At 36.1% G+C, this 27,790-nt stretch overlaps 1 protein-coding gene and 1 long non-coding RNA gene across 2 annotated transcripts in view; both read left to right on the plus strand.

Moving 5' to 3' along the window:
* The window catches only part of LOC149088415 (uncharacterized), a 192,098-nt gene extending 183,026 nt beyond the window's left edge, over nt 1-9,072 (plus strand). Inside the window, exon 3 of the long non-coding RNA XR_016194550.1 lies at nt 8,943-9,072. This is a non-coding gene — a long non-coding RNA (uncharacterized LOC149088415). The remainder of the gene's footprint in view (nt 1-8,942) is intronic.
* A 276-nt stretch (nt 9,073-9,348) lies between these two features.
* LOC149088416 (semaphorin-2A-like) overlaps nt 9,349-27,790 on the plus strand; it is a 271,083-nt gene continuing 252,641 nt past the window's right edge. Inside the window, exon 1 of the mRNA XM_089247502.1 lies at nt 9,349-9,806. Within this exon, the coding sequence (XP_089103628.1) occupies nt 9,653-9,806 (154 nt within the window). The 5' untranslated portion in view covers nt 9,349-9,652. The remainder of the gene's footprint in view (nt 9,807-27,790) is intronic.

Genomic DNA, 27,790 nt, shown 5'->3' on the forward strand with positions numbered 1-27,790 from the left:
TACAAGACACTGCACCTGTAAAAGGAACACCATTATCGAGGGCTGTCAATACTGCATGGTTGGACAACTCACTAGAGGAATTCCACCGACCTGCAGTTGGTCATACACAACCCACATCGAATTGCTGAAATTCACCGGGCGTGAATTTGTATGTCCAACACAACGTCAGGCTGATAACTTTAGGCCCGTTAGTATGATATAGGAAGTATGCCACAGAAATTTCGATGGAAAAAATGGTGGCGTAATAAGTACACAGTGATTCCGTATCATAAGTTTATTTACGTCTCGGTCGTACATTAAGATATTAAGGAGAATCCAGGGACGCATAGCCTTGTCGAATAACATCGCCTTGGAGTAATTAATATCCTTCTTTTTTCTGGTACGTAAATGATGCTCCGGAAATTGCATTACCGTCACGGTGTTATAACTCGAGTAATGCGGAAACGCCTTATGATTCCCCCTACACTTTCCTCATGATTATCATAAATGAAAGAAAGACTCTATACTTATATACAGTCGGGCTTTTGATGAGACGGAATTATCTCCTTCTCCTGAGGAGAGTGCTTTACTGCACATATATACCGTCTCGTATTACAGGACGAGTTCTTGGAGGTGTAAAACATACTCTCTTTAAATGAATGCGCCGCTCTCGTATTTTAAGAGCATTTCTTTTGAACTGAAAGTTCATCTAATTCATACAAACATCTATAAGAAAACATTTGCGATTTCTATATATATATATTTTAATAAAGAATGTTTTCCTACATGTAGTAATTACTGTTATCGTCGAGAGAATATCTGATAATACACGAATAATATTACATGAAGGAAGGGAAGTAATGATTTTTTCTTGAAGGAAGAGGGGACTTACAGTGAGAGTGCCCGTAATTAAAGTTGGCGTGTTCTGAGCTGTCTACAGACTTAACTACCCATCAGAAAATTATGAAACTTTAGGGACGTCTTAATGAAAGGATGTGGAGAATGTTCGAAGTCCCTTTGAAGACCAAATACTTCTGCATACCTTTTGGTGCAAAATCACATCGTTCGTGAAAGATTTTCTTTAGCAAATCACGTTACTGTGAACTTTACGTCATAATCTTTAGTTAAGAAATGTTGATAGAAATGGTTTAGATATCCTGCCATATGAAGTTTGAGTGGTTAGATCGCATATATTTATAAAAATTTAGCATGTTACCATGTGCAATAGAGTTCGCATAGAACATACACTGGTCGTGAAGAACTGGTTTTGTGCCCTTAATTTCTTTGTCATCTCTTCATTAAGAAGTTTCCGAAGTTTAATAATTTTCTGATGGGCAGTTGAGGCTGCAGATAGCCTTGTCGAACGTAACTTCTGAATTGCTCGCTATCTCAGGATACGTACCGAAATTTTCCATCATTAAAAAAACACCTTGATGTATGCATGCAATAAATAAGTAATCTAAAGCATTATTGAATGTTGTCTTCCTAAGGCCAGGATTACACTACGAAAGTTTAATATAAATATTTTTATAAAACCTGAAATTGCAACCAATAAGCGTATCGGCTACATTCGAGCGAATGTAAAATACAAATACAAGGCCACAACATGAAAAATGCCCAAAGAGGTGGCTGATGCTTATTGGTTGTTTTTTTAAGTTTTGTAAAAGGTCTTTTAGCAAACTTTTATAGTGTAATTCCGGCCTTGCACAAAAATATTACTGTGCACAATTCATGTCAGATGGAGAAGAGAAATACTGTATAATTGGGGTATAAGAGAGAACATGGCGCATCTGTATTAGTTCATAATATTTTCGCACACACAAATTATAAATTTATTAAAAATATATGTGTATGTAAAATATTTATTGAAATATATTTAAAATATGTATTAAAAATATGTGTAGGGCTGATGCAGTACATACTTGTTTCACGAAATTATTATAAATTGTGATTGAACGTCGAACTCTAAAACACGTCATTAAGATCGTATTAGGATTTTTTTCCTGTCATCGTGAATGCAACACTGAGGTGCTGACATATGTAATATATTTTACTTGCTCCATAAGAGCCTTAGAATACAATTTGTTGCTCAAATTACCTTTAATGCTAGTAGTGAATTTGCGAAGCGAGAAGCTTTAAATTAATGAAAGAAGTTCAATATGATGAACACTAAGATTTGTAGGAAAAAAACAATTTATTTTTGGAAAGTATTTTCAATATATTTTTAGAATTTTAAATTAAAATTTACGAAATTTTCACAGCAAAAAATACGAATCGATATAGTAGTCCCTTAACGACAACTTCCTAGTGTCAGTATTTCTCGAGAGATGGCACTGTCAGTCCATCATTGTCTCGCTTTGCTGAGAAGTTATCTCACAGGCGGCTCTTGTAGCTCAGTTTACTGTAAGAGCAGAAAGAGGAGTGATTCAACATGTTTGACAGAAAAATGAAAGGAAAAAAATGAACAATTAAAAGTAATAATAAATAAAACCCATGTATGTATATATATATATATATATATATATATATAAATGTAAGACATGCACAAAATTCTTCTCAGGTGTTCAATTGTGCGTAGCGTAAAAGTCGGTAGCACAAACAAATTCGATCGATATATATCTCACTCTACCCTTTTCCTTTTTTTCCGAATGAATGAAACGATTGCAATGCAATAAATGTATATGCGAACGATGTCAGATAGGCTTCGTAAATCTCGAAACAGAGCAGTGTAAAAACGAGAAACTATTTATTGTTTAATCAGAGGGGTTTGGCAGAAAAAATTGTTCAAAGGATCTGAAAAATGAAAAATGTGGTGCCTTCAGAATGATATTATAATTTTTAATATATGACAGCAGTCCGAGGGCATACAAAACAAATCCCGTGACACACTGTTTGAGAGAATCACAGCTCTATATTAATGCATTCAGTGGAATTTTATCTCCAAATACCGGACGTCTATAATTAAACTTAGCGTGTTCTGAACTGTCTGTAGCCTTAAGTACATGTCAGAGAGCTATGAAACTTTGAAAATGTTTCAATGAAGTGATGAACAATGGAGTGGAGGAAAAAAAAAACATTTCCGACGTTTACCCCTAGAGGGTGTTTTCTATGTAAATTATAGTGCATATGATAATTTTTTGCAAATCTGTGACCAAACTGCCGAAGATTTATGGAAGAAGATCTAAACATCTCCAACACTGAGCCACTTTTTCTTTCATTTCATTACTCACAAGTATGATATTGGGTTCACAAGAATGTGCTCTTTACTGGCAAAAATCTTGAACAAATACGTAAAAGCTATGGAGAGATTTACGGTGATAGAAGGGACTTAGAAATTGATTCGTTCAATTGAGACGTTCTTTAAGTTTCATAACTTTCTGATTAGGTAGGTAGTTTAGGCCACAGACAACTCAGAACAATTTAAATACAGACACCCTGTTTCTCACGGTGCTCGTTCTCCTTGTCGATTTTGTGGTGCTCTCAGGGGTGTTGTCACACTTCACAAGGGGTCGCACCGAACCTAGGCTGTTGGTATGTTCCCACTTATTGGTTAAAGGACACCAGATTTATTGCTAATACATTCGTACAATTGATATTAATATGAGGGCATAGCTGCCATATCATCACTTCGGTGAGCAGCTCCCGCTGCTTTCAGAAGCGTGAGAAACACTGGGTTAGACAAATTCATCTGCTGTTCCAGACATTGAGGAATAAGGTAAACGCAGTTTGGAGACATCGGCGAAGAGTCACCCGTTATTTGTCAAATTGAACTTTTTATTTACCCAATTTTGTTGCGATTATGATTGCACTCATGCTTTTTAACAAATGTCAAATAACGAAGGACAGTCTTTAAGATCACCTACAATGTGCGTCTCCAATTCGAATTCTCCGGAACCCCTAGGTTTAGTGAGAGTTTTCTTAGTACGATAATTTTTCATTATTTTCGCAACAGAGACATTCATATAATAAGAAATATTCAACACTAACTAGAATACCCTTCGCTGCCTGAGTTTTTCCGATATACTGGCAGCAATGATGAAATGACAAATCGTTGTAAAGGAAAAATGTCTGAGACGCATTGTTGGGGGAAACACGGTAAAACAAAGTAAACATTTCGAAAGTTATTGTTGAGACCCACGAAACATTGTAGCCCAACGATTTTTCGTCCATTTTGGACATTTGCAAACTTTTACAGTAGCCTATCGCTAAAATTGCGTCCTGTGCGGTGTATACACGCAAATTTGGTGACGATCGGTCTAAAATTGCAGACTTGTGTAGAGGACATACACACAGATAGATACACACACAGAAAATCAATTTTATGTTTATAGATTATTTTGTGTTCCATATAGCAGTCTTGCACTTATCACGGGTTCAGCGCCAACTAAACCCTCTGTGTGCTACAACATTAAACATGAATAATAGCAACCCTAGCACATAATAAAGAATGGAAGTATAAAAATATAACACAATCTATAAGGAAAGAACTAGAATGTGAAAAAAACATGTATTTTTTCTTCTCTTTTTTTTCTTGGGGGTTTGAAGCATGAATGCAAGGAAATAACAAGACATGGCGTTGTATATCGTTCACTCGAACATACAGAGGAACGTTTGTCGTGCCTTCCAGCAAGGTACAGAATCAAAGAGATTGAGATACGAGTCGGGTTTCGTATCTGCTTTCATATTGATTCTACCCCTATGTGTGTGTGTGTCTCTCTCTATATATACACACATTCATGCAGTACATAACGTACACGTACATGTCTCTTCGGGTTTTCCCAATGCCAACCGTTCCTTGTTTTCTCCTCTCATCCGGAAAACATCGTTGGAATGGAAAAAAAGGGGGTAGGGAAGAAGAAGATGAAATAGTGTATTGTTTTAGCTCTGTTTCGTCTGCCTGTTCGTTTGTATTTGCAGATCGACTACCGAGCATGACGTATCTCTCTCTATATATACTACCAGCATGATGATGATGATGTACGCCAGACTTCATGTACACCGTATATACTGTGTATATATTTATGCATCGTGGAGTAGACGATATTCTTGCTTTGTTTCCTGAATTCGATGACACAAGTTGGGATCAGTGAATTTCTATTTCCCACAAGGGGTTCGTCCAGAAATAGTAATCATCAACGCAACTTGTAATTTAAGGCTATTTGTCTATCGTAGTAATAGTGAAAGAAATGTTGTAGGGGGCTTAGATATCATTTCAAGGGTTTCCCAGAAGAATCTCACTAAAATGTTGCACCCATAGCCCTTTTAGGACCCCACCCCCTCTTTTGCAACCATGGCCCCCATAAACGAACGAAAATTAAATCTCATTAAATCGATCTCTGAGTAAATTTATAGTGCACAAAAATTTTCTGCATGAAGTCGATCTCAGCACTAGCACCTTTGAGAGGGGTGTTCGACAAAGTATCTGAGGTGGTACAACATTAAAAAGAACAACAACACACTGAAAATTTATCGTAGAATATTGGTCACAGTTTCAGTCTGTAGCATGTAGATATTTACTCCTTCAATGGCACTGACGAGATATCTCGCCTTACTGAAAGGCTTTTATTTTAGCAATGACAAGCCCAAATATTTTTTGAAGATGATTGCTCAAACACATTTCCCTATCACCCTTACTTTGCACTTGCTAAAACTCGGAAGAAAGCTATTGAACATATGCATATTATATATGTTACGGTGAATGAGATAAATCCGCTTATTATACATAATAACCAGTTATTATGCACAATGGCCGAGCACTTCGGTAAGTTTCATAAATTTCCCTGAATTTATCACTTTTACCGGCTTTTATGCATAGTACCCAATCGTCGCGTCGTTGATAAACATGATAAATCGTGTTGTATGATATACTATACATGATAATTCATACATGAATTGTGTCATTATATCGTGGTACGATCGTGAAATTTGTTTTCATTATATCGGGGGTCCAACTATATTCATCATACATACTAGACTCATTTGGAATTTTTTTCATATTTATCAAATTAATTGATTGATAAAGTTAATTTGATAAGTATTAATTTTATTTAATATCAATATTAAAGTTAATTTTTTTAATTAACTTAAGAGTATTTATTAAGGGTATTACTAGTGAAGGTAATGCCCTACCTTCACTAGAGTATTATGCATAATAACAGATAAAGGCGATAAATTTCAAATATTTATCAAATTCACCAATGACACTTGGTTATTATGCGTAATCGGCGGTAAAAGTGATAGATTTTTGAAGTATTTATGAAATTTACCAACGACGCTTGGGTATTACGCATAGTCGCCGGTAAAAATGATAAATTTATCAAAATTATCAAGATGATATATGCCTTTTTCCACAGGGGTTTTAGTGATTTCTGCTGTGCCGTATAGAGGGTTTAATGTATGAGTATTTCTGTAATATTATGAACACGAATCCATTGCATAATTTTCGAATGATACTTTGCCGCCTCGAAATGAAACCCCCTCTATCACCGTTAATGCGTTGAATTGGCAATATTCTCGTTAAGCACATTGAATTTAATTTGCACTCGGACTACTTGCAAATGTCTAGCGAAGGAGACTAATATATGAAAATGTCTCAACCGCTACGCGAGAATGAAATGAGCATATCTTGGCCGGATATCTCCAATTATATTTCACTCGTGTTTACATTCGTTCATGAGATACAGCGGTAATTAAATTAAGACGTCTTTGAGACGGTTTAATTCTTTAAATCGAAGATTTGTGCTATACTCTGATCATGATGAACAAATACACCCTTTAATAAGACCTTCGTGACAATTTCATTGATTTTGCCTTGAGAAAATCATTATATATGAGATGAGGAAAATTTTGAATCATAATCGGCCGTGACATTAAGAAATCTGTCTTGGAGTAATTTCGAGGAATTTCGAAAAAATTCCAATTGTGATATTATAATACCCTATACGAAATAGACAGACAGTTTCAAAATGTGAACTATAAATTAAGCATAAACATTAGCGTACGCATCATTTTTTAAGATATACAGATGGCATATACAGTAGATATGAATAGAAAAACAATCCCCGTCCATTCCTTAATATTTTTCATTGCTGATGAACGAATTGGACAGTTTCGGGCTTTGGCAGGAACATAACAGTCGAATACCGTTATAGCGAAAATCTTGTTTTAACGAACATTTTTCTAATCCCTCAGGTAAGTTTACATAAAAACAATGCAAAAACCTGGAATTCTTTTATAACGAAGTGGTTCCTTTCTCCGGTCTCTTGGGGTTCATTATAACGGGATTCAACTGCACTATTGCAAGTGTTTTTTTTTTCCAGCCTTTTAATACTTGCGAACCAGTGAAATTAAGTGAACAATTTTCAAACTGGAAAGAAAAAAAAGTGTTGGGTGGAAAATTTCCTTTATTCATATGTTCTATTATTATACATTTTTGAGGAACAAGAGTTATGTGCTGCCACGTACCAAATAAAAACAAAACTATCTATTATAATTCTGAGAGGGAAATTGGTTATTGATTTAAAATTTGTATGCAGCATCATAATGAACGGAAAATGGTATAATGTCATATGCAGTCGAATCCCGTTGTAACGAAATCCAAGAGACCGGAGAAATCACTTTGCCAATGTATCACAAAAACAAAACTGTCTCTGATTATTCTGGAAGTAAAATCGACTGTTCGCTGAAAACCAGTTTGCAGCATTAAAATTAATAATATGCGGTACATTTTACCATGCATTTTTTTTCTATTTTAATGCTGGTAACGCTGAAGGTTTTACCGGTTGCTATGTTTTGGTTTTCCACAGAACTTCAGCTGTTATTTTTCGTATGTCGAATATAAATACACTTTATACTTTTACTAAAATGTTATATAAGATGGGAAACAACGTTGAGCTGGGATCACTGCTGCCATCTGTGAAAACAAAACTGTTTGGAAATTTTTTTAAAATACAATTGTGGCTGCCATTTTTAAACCAATGTGATGCATAAAAATGGATTTTTGGTACGACACCAATTTCTCGTTTCATTTTCATGCTGCACAGCGGTGTAAATTTTATGCACCATGTTACCAGTTGTTGCTCTTATGTTTCCTGCAGAATTTCAGCTGCAGTCGAATTCCGTTATAACGAAATCAAAGAGACCAGAGAAATCATTTCGTTACAACGAAATTTAGTTATTGAGAATTCCAGATTTTTACATTGTTCCAATATAAACTCATCGGTTGAAAACCCTATACAATATTACTACAATACTATTTTTCATGTATATTGGAAATACGAGCAGTAACCACAATAGTGATTCGTGTTATGAGATTTTGTTGAGAGGAGAGTTGGTGCAAAGGAGCTCCAAGATTTGGACAACTGTTGAGTATTTCAAATTTCAGCCTCATTTGCAAGCATGCCTCGGAAAAAGAAGAAATAAGGAAGAGAATCCTACGGGTAGACAATCTCGAAAATATTCCAGAAAGTGCTCAAGAATTCTATGAAAATTCCAGGAGGCTTCAAAAATACATTCCCGAGCTTTTCTAAAAAAAATACATTAGAGACCCCACAGACGTCCGATCCAAAGCAAAAATAGAATACATATTAAAAGAACATATAATTATGGTTAATAAATTAGATGACTTTATAGAATTTCGAGCTCCAAAATGGATCACTGCCTTCTTGCTCATGGATAATAACTCATTTGTATCAGCTCTTTTCTTTTTTGTATAGCAGTTAAAGTAAGAAAAGACCCAAGAAATTTCAAGATACGGAAAATGAAACGTTAAGGGTAAATCCCTGACATGCAAAAGTATACAACTGAATCTGTAACACATAATTTCGGTGAAGCTCTCTCCTCAGTTATAATCACCGTTTTCAAGAAAACTTTTCCTATATAATAATATTTTTTAACCTTTTCTTTTTGTTTGCAGCCATCCTCTCTTCATACACCATAACCAACTTATTTTTTTCCTTTTCCAGGTAAACTAGAAGAGGGAGAGTGAAAAAAAGAAAAAAGAGAGAGAAGCATAGACTCATGCAGCGTCTCGTTTGTTGTGTAGCCCAACCCCCTGCCGTTCCGAGCACAAGAAGATAACCAGAAAAATATATTTAAAAAAAATAAAAGAAGTTGTAACCGCCTCCTGCGCTGCACTTCACCTCCACACCATCACCAGACGACAGAAAATCTTGTCCCGTAGAAAACCCGAAAAGAAGAGAGGGGTGGGTCTCCACAGCCGCCATTTCTCTTTTTATTTTTACTTACTTTTTTTTTTTTTGTGTGTGTGTGTGAGGTGGGTGAGAAGAGCAAGTGGAGAAGAAAGAACAAAATAGAAAGAGAAGAAAAGGCATTTTGTGCTGCTGCTGCTCCCTTCCCCTTTTCAAGAGCACACGACATAATAACAACCAAAAGCACCACAACCAGCTTTTTCCACCACACACAAGACCTCAACTACGACCGGTCTTCATTCGGCCGCGGCACCAGTTCGATACGGAGGATGTTACGCGAGTACTCCTCGCTCTGGTTCGCTATTTGATTTTTGTGGAAATTATTATTATTATTTTTTCCTCTTGATGTTTTGGTGGTGATCTCTAAATTTTGGTTTTTCCTCTCCAACATTGAAGAAAAGGATATATATTGCAATTTATATCGCGACGACACTGGAAATTAATCCACCGAATGAACAATAATTATGGTGCAAAGTGAATCAGTGATTATGAGGACTAGGAAGATACAAGAGATTAGGACATGGGACTTTACGGGATTTATTTCGATCATACTGCTACTGCCGCCAGTGTGCTGTTTCACTTTTTTTGTGTCTCATCCTGACCATAGAGTTGCTCAAGGTAAGTCTATAATTTTTTCATTGAATAATATATTTTTGATTTGATTTTTTTTAAAAATTGTTTTGGTGAAGTGGTCAATTTCGGCATACAGTATTGTTTCTCTGACTTTTGCCACCCGCGGATCTTTTGCCTTAGTCAACATCTATCCCGGGCTCCCCAGAATAGCTTAGCCAAGAACACTTTTAAAGCACCGAATAGGAGCACATTAATATTACCAGATCGCCGTGACATCTCTGGAAAAGATTGACAACGCTCCTAGGAGCCACGACGCACACTTGGAGCGTACAAATACAAATACAACGCCACAACAGACAAAATGCCCAACGAGGTGGCTGATGAAAAGATGCCCATAAAAATATGGTTGTCATATATTTCAAAAATATAGCAACCCAATTAAAAATGCAATTAACACAAATTATAAACAATATATACACATGATAAAATATTATACAACGCCCATAAAGAATACTTATGGTTGTCTTTCGCAAGCCGCATCGTTTTATCTTAGCCGCAAGTCATACTTGGGCTGGATAAAAGTATGGTCATGGCCAGAGCCGGAACTAGGATTTTTGCCACCCGGGGTAAACATAATTTTTTCGCCCCCACAATTTCAAAATTCGATAACTTTATAAGGATGTTCTTTGTTCCCACCTAAAATTGCCGCCCTCCTAAATTTTGTCGGCCGAGGCAGTTGCCCCCTCTGCCCCACTCTAGTTACGGCCCTGGTCCAGTGCCGTCTTAAGGCATGGGCCCACCCGGGCACGGCCCGGGGGCCTCAAGCGAAAAGGGGCCTCCAAAACTAAGATCTGGTTGAAATTTTCGAGAATTTGTTTGGTAGGGCCTCTGAAAAATCAATTGGCCCGGGGGCCCATGATACTCTTAAGACGGCCCTGCCCTGGTCTTGGCTGCCGCAAGGGCAGGGCCATAGCCCATTAAACAATTATGTCTAGTCGGCCGTGGTAGGGCTGACATAGCTCCAGCGCTAAGCCCGGAACGACACATTCATCATGTTTTTTTTGTTTTTTCACACGAAAAATTAATTATAGAGTGGCCCATGAAAAGTCTATCCTGTGGGTCCTCCAAAAGTCCTTGCCTAGGGGGTTCTGTTCCAACATATGGGGGGGGGCGCATGTCCGTGTCCAATCACTTCAATCCTAATTAGAATTAATTATTAGTAGAAATATTAGTTACAAGTACTGGCATAAAACCTTACACGGAGTCCCAATGTTTCCCAGAGTGGCTTATATCACTCCCTCGGAATGGCCACGCGTTGTGGGACGTTCGGAGCTACAGGTATAACATAGAATACTATGGGCCAGCTGAAGTTGTTGGGCGATGGAAAAACAATCCTGAACAAAGGGGCGATAAAAAGTTTAGGAGACTGATTTGCAACGACAGCCGGCGTTTTTTTCACTGTTTTTATTCATGTTTTAAATGGGTTTCATCACCCCTTTCATGGTTTAATGTAAAAGATTAGTTGTCATGATTGGGGCCGTGGTTCCATATAGAGGAGCTATCAGGTCTCGAGCTCGGAAACTCGGGATGAATCCCGTTAATTTTTATCGTGTGAAAAAATTTTCCCAGGCTCGTCAAAAACAGGCTTACTTTTGAGATGTGGGGTTCATCTGACTGAGACCTTCTACGGTTTAGAATGTGTACTATTGTTGTCAATGAGCTTGAAAGCTGCATCAAAAGTTTAAATTGGTTCTCTAGACTTTTTTTCGCTATTCAAAAGATATAGAGAAAATTAAAATTATGAATCTTTCTTTCTTTCCATTTTTGAGCGGTTATCTTGAAAGTTAAATGGCCCGCGATCTCTAAAAGAGTGAGCACTCCCCTAGCATATAGCAATAACTTTCTCGAGTCCGAGTATACAATACAAATGTTAAAGATATATATAATACATAAATGCAAAAGATCTTTGAAAGTAAGATTTCTCATTATACGAGCTGTTGTTATGAGATATCCTATGTGAGAGTTGTTAGGTTTCAACACGTGAATGTTGATCGATAGTTTTTCCCATCCGTATCGATTGCAGCATGTGACTAAATTCAATTGATGTTACCTAGAAAATTCTTTATGTTTCAAGTTCTTGAAAAAAAGAAGAAAAACAAATTATATATACACACACACACCCCAATTTTAATTTTTTTTCCTTTCAACGTTGGACTCATTTTCAAAATTTTTTTGTAAAATTTTGTCTTCTTAGTATTCCTAGGCAGAATGTACATCTACTTTATCTGTATGTGACTTTCGACAGCATTACTTCAACTAGTGATTTTTCTGATGAAGAATTTTGACTATAATAAAGCATCATATCTCGTGTAATTTGTTTCGGTGGACCAAAGAAAAGTTTTGTTTCGAAAATAGGACTTTTTTTTTTTGATAAGTTGCAGAAGAATGGTAGAGTACATACCGAACATCGATCCATACAACTTTTCTCAGACCAGTTTCACGAACTGTTTGCGAACGGTATTATCAAGACTGTCTTAAAACAGCGTTTTTCGAACTATTGCCACTTTCGGCACCCTTGGATTTGTCATAATTCATTCGTGGCTCCCTAGACTATTGTATAAAAATATAAACACTTCAGAGTCTTTTGTCCGCACATCAATGCACCAACTCCTCGCGATGCTTCTGAGAGAAGTTGGCGACGATCCTAAAAACAGCAAAGCGAAAGAAAGACAGATTCTCGAAGTCTCACACTTTGTGAGAACCGGCCTTGGAATCTCTACTGAATTTCAAGCGGTAAATTTTGAATTTTCTTCGATTTTTGCCTTCAAGATATCCTCACCAATTACCACATGACATCTTTATATCTTCCAAACTAAAACTCCCAGGTTAACAAAGACATTACCATAGCCCCCACAAGGGTGGGGCTGACAGGGCTCCAGCCTTGGGGGACCGGGATGATTCTCACGATTTTTTGCTTTTTCACGCTATAAATTTATCATAAAGGGGGCCCGTGAAAGTCTAGTCTGGGGCCCCCACAAAAGATCCGAGTCTAGGAGGCCCTGCTTCAGGATTTGCCCCCCCCCCCCATAAAAATAAAGCACATTTGTGGTTAGACGTAAAAAAAAACCATCTAAATTTCTTAATATGGATTATAGACCGCTGCGTATTATTAGCAGTTTTTTCTGAGATGTTACAATAGAGATTAATATTTTGAAAAAAAAAATTGATTAGTAAAAGTAAAAAAAAAAATGTTTTTCAAAGCCCTAGAGGCTAGTATAAAAACCGTCATTTATTTTTTCTAAAAAAATCGACCAACACAACCCTTCCATTCTTTAATATTTCATTATAATTGGTCATTATTTTTTTGAAGAATTCATTTAATTTACTATTTCTTTCACTTGATGGCCAGAGATTTCAAATGTTTGAACCTTTAGTGGTTCTGAGACTTTTTCACGGAAAACCCAAAACAAATACATGGATATTTCTTTAATATAGTCTGGACAAAACACAAATATTTAGTTTTATTGATGCTGTGTAATTCCAGAAAAAGCCTCACGGAGTTCGTGGGTTTCATGCATCTAATTTTGAAATTACTTCTTATACTGATATTGCACAAATACAGCAAACAATAGAAAATTTCAATCATAACTGGAAGCTTAATTATGTTTATTTCAACAAGATACCCTGGACTTTCATCCTATAATACTGGGTGTGGGAAATCTTTCTAAAGACCACCGAGGAAGATGTTTATTAAAATATTGCTGCCGGTCGTGAAACTACTGGCTGAAGTATTTATTTCGTTATTCTCATCTTTTCTTCATATACTGTTTATACACAGAAAAAAAAAAAAGAATTCTCGATGTAGGCACATGTACGAGAAGTTCGAGAAGCACAGAAAACGGGCGGGGGGGGGGGAGGTTTCCAGGAAAAGGCGTGAGAAAATTAAAATATGTATTCGCCTGAAGTAGTATTTACAACTCATACCTCCTCATCTATCACGTTCTGCTCGGGAAAAAAAAAATAATTCTAGTCAAAATGTACGCATCCTAATTTCCACAGCCGATGTACGTACTATGTCAATTTTTTTTTTCTCTTTTTTGAGTGACTCGCGTAATACTCTCATCACGAATTCTCATGAAATATGCGCGTAAGCATTTGCACGTGTTATATTATGGTGACCGGTTACGCTTTGATCATTATGCACATAATAATGAAAATTTCTGCACATAAACTCATGAAAGAGAAAAAGCTGTTCTTATTTCTCTCTTTTTTTCCCCCCTCTATTAAACGAATACGTTGAAGAGAACTTTATTTCCGACACGTCTGCTTTTATCATTTTATATATTTTTAGAAAGTTCTTTCGCTAGTTGACATCTTTGTCAGGATTTTTTGGAACTTTATTTAGGAATGAGAGTATGTTTTCGTTACGATTAGCAGGCCCCTATATAGTAATGTTTTTATTTTTTTTTTCTATGTGCCGAACTTGACAAATTTGTGACAGGGTGAAAATAGTTTGTAGGATCGTTATAAATTCGGAAAAGCTATAAATTTACAGTCAGGTATTTTTTGAAGGTGAAATTAACAAATTGAAAAATCATTTCCCCTCACTCTTTCTTATAATTTAAAACTTTTATCGGACTACTGAACCTAATATTCATGGCTTTCACAAGGGGAAGGCAGACAGAGCTTTTCTGGACCAATGTTTCTCAACCGCCGGGCCGCGGCTCCGTACCGGGCTCTGACATCAGCTAAACTGAGCCGTGAATAGAGTTCACCGATTCATTTTAACCCATTTATACCCCATTAGGCATGTACGTATATAACTGGGCCTTTCACTCACATAAAAGAAACCAATCAGGCCGCGGGCTTCCAAAGGTTGAGAACCACTGCTCTAGACAGGAAATCATGCTACCAAGCATAATTTTATTCAATTTATTTACGATAACATCACTATTTTATAATGCTATAAAATCAATACGAGGGGGCTATTTATCTTGTCCCGGAAGCCGCACTCGAGAATTCGTGGCTACCCTTGTTCGATAATTTTTTTCTTACTTTTGGTGTGCGAACGATTTTAGTGGAGACTGGCATTCTGATGTTTGAGAAAAAATTATTAATTTTATTTTCCTCCTTCAAATTTAGTTTTTCAAAGAAGAAAAAACATACTGAATAATTTTCTATACGATCAGTGACGATTTACATATTTTTTTAACCTTTCACGATAATATTATTTGTCCAAAAAGCCCATAAGAGATCTGTTTAAATTATAATTTTTTGAACAAAAAAGTGGATTTTCCGAATGATTTTGAAGAATGCTTTCTTCAAAAAGGGGGATTCGTTTTTTTCTTAGGAAAAAGAAAGTAAGAAGACTCTCCAAATGACCTTCGAAAAGCTCTGAATTGATTAATTTTTTTCTTTTTGGTAACTGATGATTCATTTCTTTCTTCCTTCGATTTGTTATGCCAAGTTTTCTGTTTCTTTTAAAGGAGATAGCAATCAATCTGTTCCCGTGATGAGTTTCGAGAATCACTACTCTAATGTCTCCATTATACTGTAGAAATTTCTCTATGCTGATAACTCATATACATACAGAAGTACCGATATCGAATCATGTGATGGATTACGGTTACTATTACCGATCGTCAGTAGAATGTTTTTTCGATTCTCAAATTCACGACAGATTTCTCTGAAACTCGTTTCCATTTGACTTTTAACTGGAACTCTTATTTATGTGTTTATTTCTAGCATCCACGAATGCAGTATATTCATTCAAATCTACCTGAAAATTTCAAAATCTATTTCACTCAAAAATTTATTCTTAAATAAGTATGAGCAGATTTTTAGACTTTAATGGAAAACACTTATAGCGCTGTGAATAGTTTTTGTCGTGAAATAGCAGCATACGGATGAATTATTGAGTGCAAATAGCTAAGCCGTGAAATGTTGTGCAGCACAAAAAATATTACATCAGCCATTCTTTCTTTCTCTCTTTCTCTAGAACGTGCATTTCATTGAGAGAGTTCCAAATCCAAACCATGTTTGTTTTCAAAACATTTCTAGAACATGTATATAAAACCATCAAGGATTCCTTAGAATGCGACTTCGAACAGGAGAGGCGGATGCGTAGTGAACAGGGAAGGGGGGGTTTTCACATCCCACCTCCCACCCAATGCTGATAATGCAATTTTTTGGAGGAACGGGGGGGGGGGGCGTGAGGGGTAACCCCCCCCCCCCCTATATTCACCTATGGCTCAAACTATAAGCAGAATGTTTATTTTTGAAATCAAAATGGGGTGTGGTATCCCAGGTCGATGAGATACTCTCCTAAAGTACCAAAGAATGTTTAGAGGTGGCCGGAGTTCGATACCCGGTTCGTCCTTGTCAGAAACCTTCCTGACACAGGGATGCAGCAGAAACGGCGACATGACCATCGAGGGATTAGCTCACTCACCTCTCGGTGATTATAAAAAAGGCTGCTGTTCGGAATCGGAAATAAATTGTAGGTCCCGGTATAATTAGTAATTAATACAAATACAACGCCACAACAGGCAAAATGCCCAACGAGGTGGCTGAGAAAAGGATGCCCATAACAAATAGCCCTCGTGTGCAAAAAATAACTGTGGTTATGGCAAAAAATGATCAAATGATCAAAATGAAAGCAAAAATTCAATCCAGAGAGTCGATCAATAACTCGTGAATACGAAATTGGATACAATCAAATGAGCAACAGTATGTATGTATTTGCCATAAACAACGGAAATTATTTTAAAGCGTCCATAGAACCTGTGTATCATTTCAAAGGTTCGTTTGAGCAGCAGGTATGCATAACCTCCTCAACAGGCTGGGGTAAACCGTAATTAGAAAAAAATTATCAATCTCCTTCGCAGAAGTGAAATAAGGTTTTTATATCTTTTGTCTATGATTCCTCAGAATACGACAAGTACAACAGTTCATGTCTTGTGAGTTGGCCAATTCGCATATATATATATATATATGTATATACTGTAGAGACTAAAAGGGTTATATGCACTGCAGCTCTGCCTAAAAGCACTACAAATTTCCCAAAACCATGGAAATTATTTTGAGGGTTACGCTTGCTCAAAAAAGTTTGAGAAAACGCTAGTTGTAAGACTTTTTTTTCCCCTTGCTGTTGTTGCCACAGTGCGATCCACAACCTTAATAAATTTCGTTTCAACTCGAACGGGGTAAATATATGCCACTCCATACTCTTCCCTAATATATAATGAATTTATCGATAATTCCCAAGGTGAAGTCCGTGTGTTTAGTCTCAGAGGCGTTTTTCAATTTCCTTCCCTTTGAAGAGCTCCTCTGACACATTCTTGAGGGAAAACGTCCGAATTCCCCATAACCCTTCGAAAACAACCAACGAACAAACTTTCGCCAAGTCACGTTTGCCGACAACCACGGATAAAAGAAAAAAAGTTTATACTCGCGAAGAGCCATGATGCAGGAGAGAAGCAATTTGTATTCTCAGAGAGAAGTGAAGCGAGGATTAACGGTGGACAAGTCTTAGCCTTTGGTGCGACTTGGGAATTCTCTGACCGGTTAGGAGCTAAATACCATCACTGACAACAACATATCGATGTTACATCGGTCGATAACGCTCCAAGAAAACAAACATCACACAATGTGATTTCTAGTATAGCAAACAGGGATTATAAGGCTGGCAGTGAATGCCCAAAGAGTACGTATTCGATGTTTTAGATTTTGTGGGGGCATGTAAACATGCCCCCAGTTGAGTGAGTTTCACAATAGTTTTAAACAAAAACTATTGTGAAACTCACTCGCCTTGAGCGTAAAAGGGTTTTTTTTACTGGAAATCTGAGGACATATTTTTTATCGAGTGAGTCACGTAACTTATCTTTCTCCAAGAAGATAATGAAACGAGGGTAAAAAAGGAATTTCTACTCCGAAATTGTAAAATTTCTGAGGAGTGACTCATTTGCTGAATGAGACGTTCAAACCGATTACGCTCAATGAGTGTCTTAATCACATGAAACTTAACACCCATACTTTCCGTAAAACCTCATTTTCGAATTCCTCCAACTAGACTATAATGAGAGAAGAAAATCTGATGAAACAAACCCCTGCAGCTTTGTGTCATGATTTTTGAACATTACTATCCGAGTCTATATGCGTTGTGGTACCAATGGGTGGGTTGATATGGGCGGCAAGAGTCCCTCTTTCTGTCTAGAGATTTATCAGAAAGATTGCTTCCTGAGCGAAGGGGAGGAGACAGAATTCATATGATGGTTTTTCGCGGTCGTATGGCTTTAATTCGAACCAGCTGCTGTCCTGGAAGGCGTCCAACCGATCATGCTTTTGACACCAGTCCTGGAGAGATCGATCTTTTCTTTTGGTTCCTCCCTCCCAGGAATTTCTATGGATAAGATGGGGGGAAGAAACGACGTGTTATATCCCCACCAACAGCTTTTATACTTTTGGTTTTCATGAGGGAGGGAGGAGAAAAAAAATCCTAAGTACAGTACAAGACTTTTTGAAGTACGCTCAGTCATGTGACAAATACCTCATCTGAGGGGGGGGGGGTAGCCCCTGATAGGGAAGTCACGTGAAAACGCGTCCAGAAAAGGTGAGGATTTGAGGTGATATTCGAGCTGATGATGTCGGTACAGGCCTTCTTTTGTGTCTGTGTTTGTATGGGGGGGGGGGGTGCGGATCACTAGCAATACCTGTATGCTCTCACACATCTTTTCTTCTGTTGTCCATTCATTCCATGAAATAACTTCCTTTTTTTCATGGTTATTTCACTCACAGAAGCGTTTGTCACTGGCCATGATTTGATGGGGGTTTGGTTTATCGGTTGAGCTCCCTTGTGTGTGGTGCTAATCCAGATTACCGGCCGATGGCCTTCCTGCATATAGAAGAAAATCTCATCTGCTACGGGGATCGACCGCTCTTCCTCCATCACCGGAATACATAGTCATGATCTCCTCATATATCCACCCATATATATTTTTTACTCTTTCTCTTCAAAATGACGTCTGCTGCTCATGAACTAAATTTCTGCTTGATTCTGTATGCAAGTCAAAATTTTCAATTCAGAATAAAAGCAACAATAAAATAGAGCTCTTGTATAAAAAGGAAATTCTGGCATTACTACAAAACCTCGAATCAAAAACGTTATCTACATGCATTCGGAATAAAAGAGAAGACGTCGAGGAGAAACAAAATCTCCATTCCGATGTCAGAGAGGATTACTCAAACGTCTGGAGAAGAGGGGAGGCAGGATGGCAGAACATGTAGGTCATGTTAAATTCTTTCTTCGACGTTGTCCTCTTTTGATTCTCTTCTTGAATAGATTCCGGAGTCGGAGTTAGTTGTGTTCTCTAAGATTGAACCAACCTTTATTTCTATCGCTTAGGACAAGGTAATGTATGTGGGCCGTTTGGGGGTGATGTTAAAAGAAAAAAAAAACTTGATATAATCCGTATCATATCAGATTCTTTACTTTAAAAAAAAAAAAAAAAAAAGATGTATGTTCATATAGTAAATACTGGTTTTTTTTTCTTCCTCTTGTCCATTGCAGCTGCTTGGGGAAAACAAAATCTCGGATTTTATATTATTTTACATTTCTTTTGAGAAACCCGCCTATAGGTATGTTTGAAATCCGACATGCTATTTCAATGTGTTTTTATGTATTCGAAAAGAAGGGAAATCCGTACATTATTCAGTGCAGATTTTAGGATCGTCTTTTTTGGTATACATTTCAAGGATTTTGTATCGTCTTATATGCTTCGTATACCAAAAATGTTTTGTTTGCTGCTGGTTTTTATCCATAAAAATTCAAAAGCATTTTCCCAACGAAAAAAAAATTTTTTTGCTAAAAGCTTACTTTAAAAATTTGAAAAGTATCTACAACAACCGATAAAAGCTGGTACTTTGCTGGCAATTGATGAAATCCAGATGAATTAAGCGTAGATATTCAAAATATATTGCGTAATTTCTAGGATTCCTTAGCTTTTCACGTCCATAATATCCTTAGGGATGAGAAAAAAAATCCTCAAAATATATTGCAGCACTTATGTTTGATTTTGGAAAAACTCCCTTATTGGCACCCTGAAGTACCATGACAAACTTGTTGGACATCCCAGCCCTGTTACTATCATGAAAAGATTTTAAACAGGAAAAAAGTTTCTCAAATTTTTATTATCAGACCGAAAATTTTGTCGTCATTTTATGCGATTCCGTCAAATACTGCTGTCGACCTTTCTTGAAAAGGGACGAGAAAGGAATGAAAATATTTAGTGGATGAAGAAAATGTATTTAGGTAAAGAAAGAATGCTCTAATTGTTGAATAGCCGCAATGTACACAATGCTTCATGATAGTTTTGTTATTCAAAAAGGCTGCTAAAAGTTCTGATTACAAATGGTATGGATAATCTGAACAACAATTTGGAAAAGAACCTATCACGATAGGATGATCTTCAGAGGCCTATAAGTCCGGTGACTTGTTTTATAACCACTATGACAAATGTGTTATATATATATAAATATAATTAAAAAAAAAACCAATACAGTCTCATAAATATTGTTATTATTGGTACCTGTTTAGCATGTAACGTATACTGTTCAATATGTTTGGGTTCTGGACGTCTGGAACATCACTCATTTCATTATGTTACGTGATATGATAGAGCGCCATTATTCAATTTCTGTTTTGATTTTGGGATCTGAGACACTATTATATCCTTCTAGTGTTCTTGGAGTTGAACGCGAGACCGTTTTTTATGCAATAATAAACAGCGCGTTGTGCCTCGAATTAGTTTCGTACAATAAATTACAATTTGAATCATACGTATACGTCGTCGACGAAGACTGAATAAAAAATAATTGCCAAATATATTACACATAATGTGTCTGATGGTAATATGACCAATTTTCTGTTTTTTTATATTTTTTATTTCGCCACACGTGACCTAACTTTTTTTATTGAGTGATGCCTAGTTTCGTGTTAGTTCTCCATATTGTGCCGAAAGTGTTATTCGGAAAAAATCACGTTGTTATTTTCTTACGATACATTTGTATTTCTTCTCAGGTTCAATATTATTCCACAATTGCAGTTCGTTGATCATGACACATGTGCGGTTTTCAATTCTCTCTCAAATGCATTCGATATTTAATTTTAATCTGTATAAAATTCTATCTGTCACTGTCATGTAGGCTTAGTGACAGAACCTGGGCTTGCTTGGTTTAAAACCATCATGTAGGCTTTTTAAAATAAATTTGACAGGTTGGTTTTATGGCCATGTATGCTGTATTCATTTTTGGGTTTTTGACTTCAGCAAACAAGCGTCAAATACTGGTTTAAACCGTCAAAAAGTGTCGGAAACCGTCATAAACCTAAATTAATGTTTTTGAATAACGTTTTGAACACAATAGGTATATAACATGACGAAGAACTTACCTTTTTGCATATTACAATGATTTATTTTTAAACACTAATTTATTACAATAATTAAAACAAAATATCAATTATGATTTGTCATTTTAAGGTTTTCGACACACAAAGAATGTAGAACAGATAATATATAATTTTATGGTTCATTTTATCTAAACTACTGATTATCTGTGTTCAATGTACTAAGTGAAATAGAGCTGCTCATTCGAAATGAGCGTGATAAGAGATCAAAGTTAGGTTTTTGACCTCAGAAACCTACTCAATATTAAAGCAGTCAAAAATGTATTGTCAGTGTTGTCAAATAGTTTTTTTTAACCTGATAGACATATTAAATAACAAAACACTTACTTTCAGATAGATTAAAGTCATACAATTATCGAATTATACAATAATTACTGAGTATGATATATATATATATGTATTTCAATATTTTAAATTTTCTGATGTGTCCAAAATTTTATTCCATATTAAAAATTCTCGTGCAGCACTGTCAACACACGAATTAAACGCATTTATTCTCACCTAAAATTTTCATGTAGCTTAGGTTGTATAAACTCAGAGTTTTAAAGAGTATTTTCAATCAAAGCCGAGCTGGCGGAACATATATTATTCGATACCCAAATTATTCGGTATACCAAAACATTGTTCTGTATGCTTATATATAGCTTCAATTCGAAAACAATTTCATTATATAAATGCCAGATAATATAGCATATCATAGTAAACTTAGTTATTCTTACTTTTACACTAAGAATAAGCTGCAGGAGTTTCTGAAGCATCATATACCAGCGCTGCCAAATTAAAGGGCATTTTAATCCTACAATTTAGTATTTTGATTGCTAGATATATTCTAATGTTATGCACAAGGGCATTGTTTTAGGTATCAGTGATCATGTAGATAATTTAATAATAACAGAAATCAACATTACATTCATGGCATTTTCAAATAACTATCTGTTATAAAAAAAGTACACCAGATGTTTATATCCATACACTCACTCATATATATATATATAAGCAGTTGAAGAAATTGCGGAAGGTCGAGAATCATCTTGAGAATTGAAGCATATCAAATACGGTAGTTCCATAGTTTTTCCTTTAGCTTTTATGCTATGCTCTATTCAAGTTGTATATTTTACAAGAAAAAAAAAACACACACACACACATATATATATATATATTGTCTAAAATAATTCTGTAGACAGAAGAAAATTATTTTACAATCATAGTCTTTATTCTTTGCATAACATAGTCATTTTAAACATTACATGCAATAACGTGTGTATTTCCAATGGGAATTTTTATATTGAAAACCAATATTTGATTTTTGTAACAGTTTCTGACGGAGGGTTCTGAAATGACGGTTTCAGCCGTCAAAAACTGCCATGAGTCAAAAACCTGCCAACCCTGGCTGTAATCACTGCGCATGAGCGAGTATCACATTTTTTTTGTGAGAAATTTCACGTGACCTCTATAGGCCCCTCTTAATTTCTATCCATTAAGAAAGAAGAAAATGGATTTTTCTGTCCGAAATGTATCTCTTAATTGACTTGAAAAATTTTCACTTTTGGATTCATTATTTTAATTTCGTTAAACTTACGAAATTTATTTTCTGGACGAAATATATTTCTTATTGTATTTCATTCTCGATTGACAGTTTGCTACTTTTTAAATAAATAAGTTTTCGTGAAAATGCCTGTTTGTGTGTCGAGATATATATTTTGAAGACTCCATTAACGCATATTACCTGTTAGGAATATTGCCAAGTAGTGGACTCTTTGAGAAAATCTATTTTTCATATTTTACGTAGGGATATGACTGCCTCCTGGCACACACAGTCGAGTGGTTAGGGAGCTAGCCTCTCACTGTGCAGGTCTGGGTTCGGGTATGGATGTTCACTAACACTAACAAATTCCCTGGACGGATCATGCTGATCCCTCGGGAATACGTGAGGATCATACAACTTTGTATTATTATTAAGACAAAGGAAAAAAAGATACATCGTGCATCATCATTTTAAGAACTCTTCAGAGTATTTTTTAACATTATCTGTTTTGCGAATTTATAATACAGGCCTCAGAAAAATCCCTGAAGCTTAGCAGGGCCATATTACCCTTACTTACCGCGTAATGAATAACCATTTTGAGTCCCTTTGTCGTCGTCTCAACGTGGTCTCTATGCATATACATTCTTAATTGTGTAGTTCATAAACGAGGAAAAGCGTTGTTCTAGAAAACCATGATTTGTTTTGAGCGAGAGTCAGCCTTGTTAGATATGAACTATTTTATTCTCTTCGTATTGGCAATTCATTCCTTCGTGTGGCAAATTATCGTACAATTTCTGTAAGAAGCTCGGCGAGTCAAGCTTATAATACTGTCTGTATTGGTGACACTCATACAGGCATTAAACATGAAAATATCATATAAACAGTAATACCACCAAAATGGACAGACTTAAATGCCCTCTGTGAATTACAGGTATTCCATCGTGATCAATATCACGAAGACAATGCAGTTAACATTATTAGGACGTGGTTTCCAAATCGCGTCTAGTCTGCAGTATTCATACAGTCGCAGTTTGAATTTGGCTCACTGTATTTCAATGATGATAATGAACGAATATATAGGATTATATCCATTTATCAAACGTTTCTTTGCCTTTAGTTGTTCACATTATAAATTTTTTGGAAAGAGGAATTCACCGAATGATGGGCTTCCGCACCAATCCATTTCGTTCCAAAGCACTTATTTTCCTTTGATGTTTGTGGGAGGCACTTTTGAAATAGGCCGTTCGTATTATGATTATTTCTGAACATTAGATGTACGTTTTCTTTTGTTTAGAACGTCTTAATTTTTAAAGAAATTCATTACGCACGCTATTGACAGAAATTGGTGCTGTTTTCACTTGCCGTTGGAACTCCGAATAGTAACGTCAGGTTAGCCGCTGCCAGTAATTTTTCCCCGCATTTGGTTTAATGATTGCTTTTATATCCTGAGGCATCATTTACGAGAATTGCTGCTCTTCTCTTTATTTATTTCTTCTGAAGCTTGTGGTGTGGGCATTAAATTGGAGGCAGTGAAGTAAAGAGGTATAGTACTGAAGTGGGATGAGGGCTTTTTCGGAAATGGGCTTGCGTGATGCAATCAGCGCCGGGGTTATGTTTACGGTAGAAATTTCGGCCGCTCTTTTCTACTTACTGCGTCTTATTTGTATTACGCCATTTGTGCGTTTCTGCTGGAAACAAACGTTACATTTGAATAGGCATTGCGATGTGGGTGTGTTGTATGCGGGAGGCGGAATGTGTTTTTGTCTTATTTTGCGGTCCACTTTTTTTATTATTATTATTCCTCCTGCGAGACAATTAGACTGAGTGGTGTTGCTGCACGGTAAAGTCTCCATATCCACGTGAGGAGAGATCCTTTTATTCCTCACGAAATCTTTTCTCTACAAAAAAAGATTATTGCCAGAAAAAATATATATATTGCTCAAAATAAACGCGAAAAGAAAAATGACGTTTCTAATTTTTTTTCTTTTAAACTTTTTTTATGAACGAGCTCTCGATCTGAAATTCAACGTTTTATTTAAATGTCAGTGTGGTTTGAATCAATGAACGGTGACGAAAGGAGAAGGAGATACATAACCAGGAGAAGTATCAGCAAATGTAATTCGGAAAGTCTTAAAATGCATGAAATGTGCTTAATTGCCCACGAAGATCTCTCTCTCCCTCTCCCACCTCCTAACTTTTACCATCTTAGCAATACGTTTAAGTGCTTCGTGATCGTAAAAAAAAGATAAGAAAAGTGTAACTCTCTTTCCGCTCTTTTCAATTAAGCAATGGTTTTCTGATTGAAGATGTGGCCTGAATCTTAGAATAGGCTTTTATTTCCTATCTTCCCCCCCCCCATTTCTATCAGTCTCATTGACCTATCTCCGATATCACTTGACGATGGCAATGAGATGGATTCTTACCTGCACTTTGTGAGATTGAAATTGTGCTCCTAGTTATTTTGTTTTGCGGCATATGCGCAACAGTCTGTGCAACAAATGCTTCTCCTCTTTGTATGTGGGTTTTTTTTTTCGTTATTTTTCTCTTATTATTCCCCTAGTTTTAGTTTGAATGGAATAGGTTTCGATTCTTAAGCTCAAGTTACTGCAGTCCTATGATTGAACTTGTTCATCATTCTCCTTACAGTGGCTTTGTTCGTTACAATACGCATTTTCCTTAAGGGTTTAGGAGGAGGATATTTTTTTCTCCCTGAATAAATCCATTGCACCAATGCAGAATAGGAATATGGAACTAAGTCCTTGTAAAATCATATTAAATGGGCTATTCGATCAACAAGTGAGGTAACGCTATAGATGTTACTCCTTCATATTTTCCAATTTTCATTCATCCTCTTTGGGTTATTGAGTCATTGGAAGCTTATAAAATATGGAATAGAAGAAAAGCCTTAAATTACGAAAATATCTTCTCCAAAGCAACCAGCATAACGATATCTACCCATTGATGTATAAGGTTCTAGACAGCCTGTCTATTTTGAACAAGGCAGAAAGAAACAGAATTGGACTAGTCCCTTTATAATCAAAGTTGTCAGACTCGGGATCAAGATGTATATTTCGTTCAACATACCAACCGAATTTTTTTTTACGAGACTATAAATCACCGTCCCATTCTGATAGTAAGAAAATAAATAGATGCTTGCAACAAATAATCAAATGCGTGGCGATAAAAGAAGAAACAACTTGCCATCCATCAGGCGCTAAAATAGAAAATATTCTCTCTTTATTTTGATATTTTTTTATTCTGTGTACTTGAAGTAGATTCAATGTACACCAATAAAAGCACGGGATACAGTTGAAATTTGTACATATACGTAGTAAAGCTGAAGAGATCGATTTATCATCAGCGGAATAATAAAAGTTTCACATCGTTGCATAAAAGTTCCCCGCCTAATGTACAAATATCGCGCTTAACAATTCGGAAATCAATTTTTGGCTGACGGGCTGTTTCACAAAAGGAGGAAGAGGAATTTACTAGCTTAAATCAAATTCGATTAATTTTCGGAAGCACTTTTCAAACTGCTGAAAACTTTTCTCTCGAGGAAAAATATATTTATACAACGCAGTTTTATATGAAATGAACTCTTGGTTGTTTTGTTGGTACTTAACTATACGTTTAGACAGAGAGAGAGAGAAGTGTGCACCGTCACGCGTATTTATTTATGATTTACTTGCTCTTGATAATTTTATTGAGGCCCTTTGCCTCGGAAAGGCTCGTAGAAGTGAGAGGAATATATTCCGATTTATGTTTATTAATAACGCGCTCTTTGAAATAGTCATAACTCTTATTTTACAGATGTTCCAAAACGGTACTGCCTTAAATTTAATGGCCGTCTCGTTGCTTCGAAATGGCAAATTCCTTTGAGAAGTTCTGTGGATATTCTTCTTTTTTTTCCTCAGAATATCTTCTCTAGTTATTCGTAGATAATTCACATTCGCTTCGTGCTAATAGTGCGAGAGGAGATAATAAGAGTTCAGGGTAGTTATATGGATGGTAATAACTCGATCGAAAAGAGACGGGAGCGAGTGCCATCTCTGCGATTTCATTTTATTTTTTTTTTTCCTCCTTTTGTACAAGGTGTTCGAATCTATCGTAAACTTAACTGCACGACGAGTGTGAGACACTTGTCACTGATGTGTCCACGTAGAAATCATTTTACATTTCTCTTCTGAACGTATTAAATATTTGTCGTATCAATGTGTTGTTGATGGTTCTTTTTCCGAAAAATGTGACACGCGTGCATTGAATGGATTAATGGGTGATTTATTTCAGATTTCTCGCTTGATTGAAACTGATTATATTTTGGCATTCTATTCTTTTTTTAATGTTCCAGACACAGTCTTCGTTTCGTTTCGTGATATTTTTCATCGAAGTCTAGTGATCGACAATTTCTGGAAAATAAATCTGTTTAGGTGGAATCAAATGAGAAGGTGACGAGAATTCCGAGTAAAAATATGCGCATCAGTTAGAAATAACTGCCTTGCATATTATAACAACGATACCCCATTAGCTTTTTCAAAAAAAAGTCTTTGAGACGTGAGGACGATCAAAGCATTATATTATGCTAATGTGATTTGCACTTAACATCATCCACATTGCACATACAGGGCTGGGCAAATTTCCAAATATTTACACACAGGGTCGGGCATTTAAGTTAAAATAATAGATGCCCGAAAATCAGTACGAGAATTTACATGCCCGAAAAATATGATCACTGGATTTACTTACTTGAAAAAATATATATAATTTCTATATACATACTTTAAATTGGCATTTTAAAATAATACGAAAATTTAAAAGGAATGTTGTCACCAGTTAAAAATCTGAAATTAGTCAAACCGCTAATTATAATTTTCCACACTGTTGGCGTTGGGGGAAAAAGTAATCAACTTACAATTCACCTCGCTTATAGGATCATAGTCGATTTACGGTACGGGATGCGTAATTACAATTCTTACATTCATAGTAACACAAGAGGCATTAGCACCCAGTATTTGGTTACTACGAGCAAGAAAGAGTGCCCCTCGA

The sequence above is a fragment of the Pholcus phalangioides genome, unplaced genomic scaffold (genome assembly GCF_987345545.1).
Source record: "Pholcus phalangioides strain wild (caught in Gottingen) unplaced genomic scaffold, Ppha-v1.0 ptg000003l_1, whole genome shotgun sequence".
Lineage (NCBI taxonomy): Eukaryota > Metazoa > Arthropoda > Arachnida > Araneae > Pholcidae > Pholcus > Pholcus phalangioides.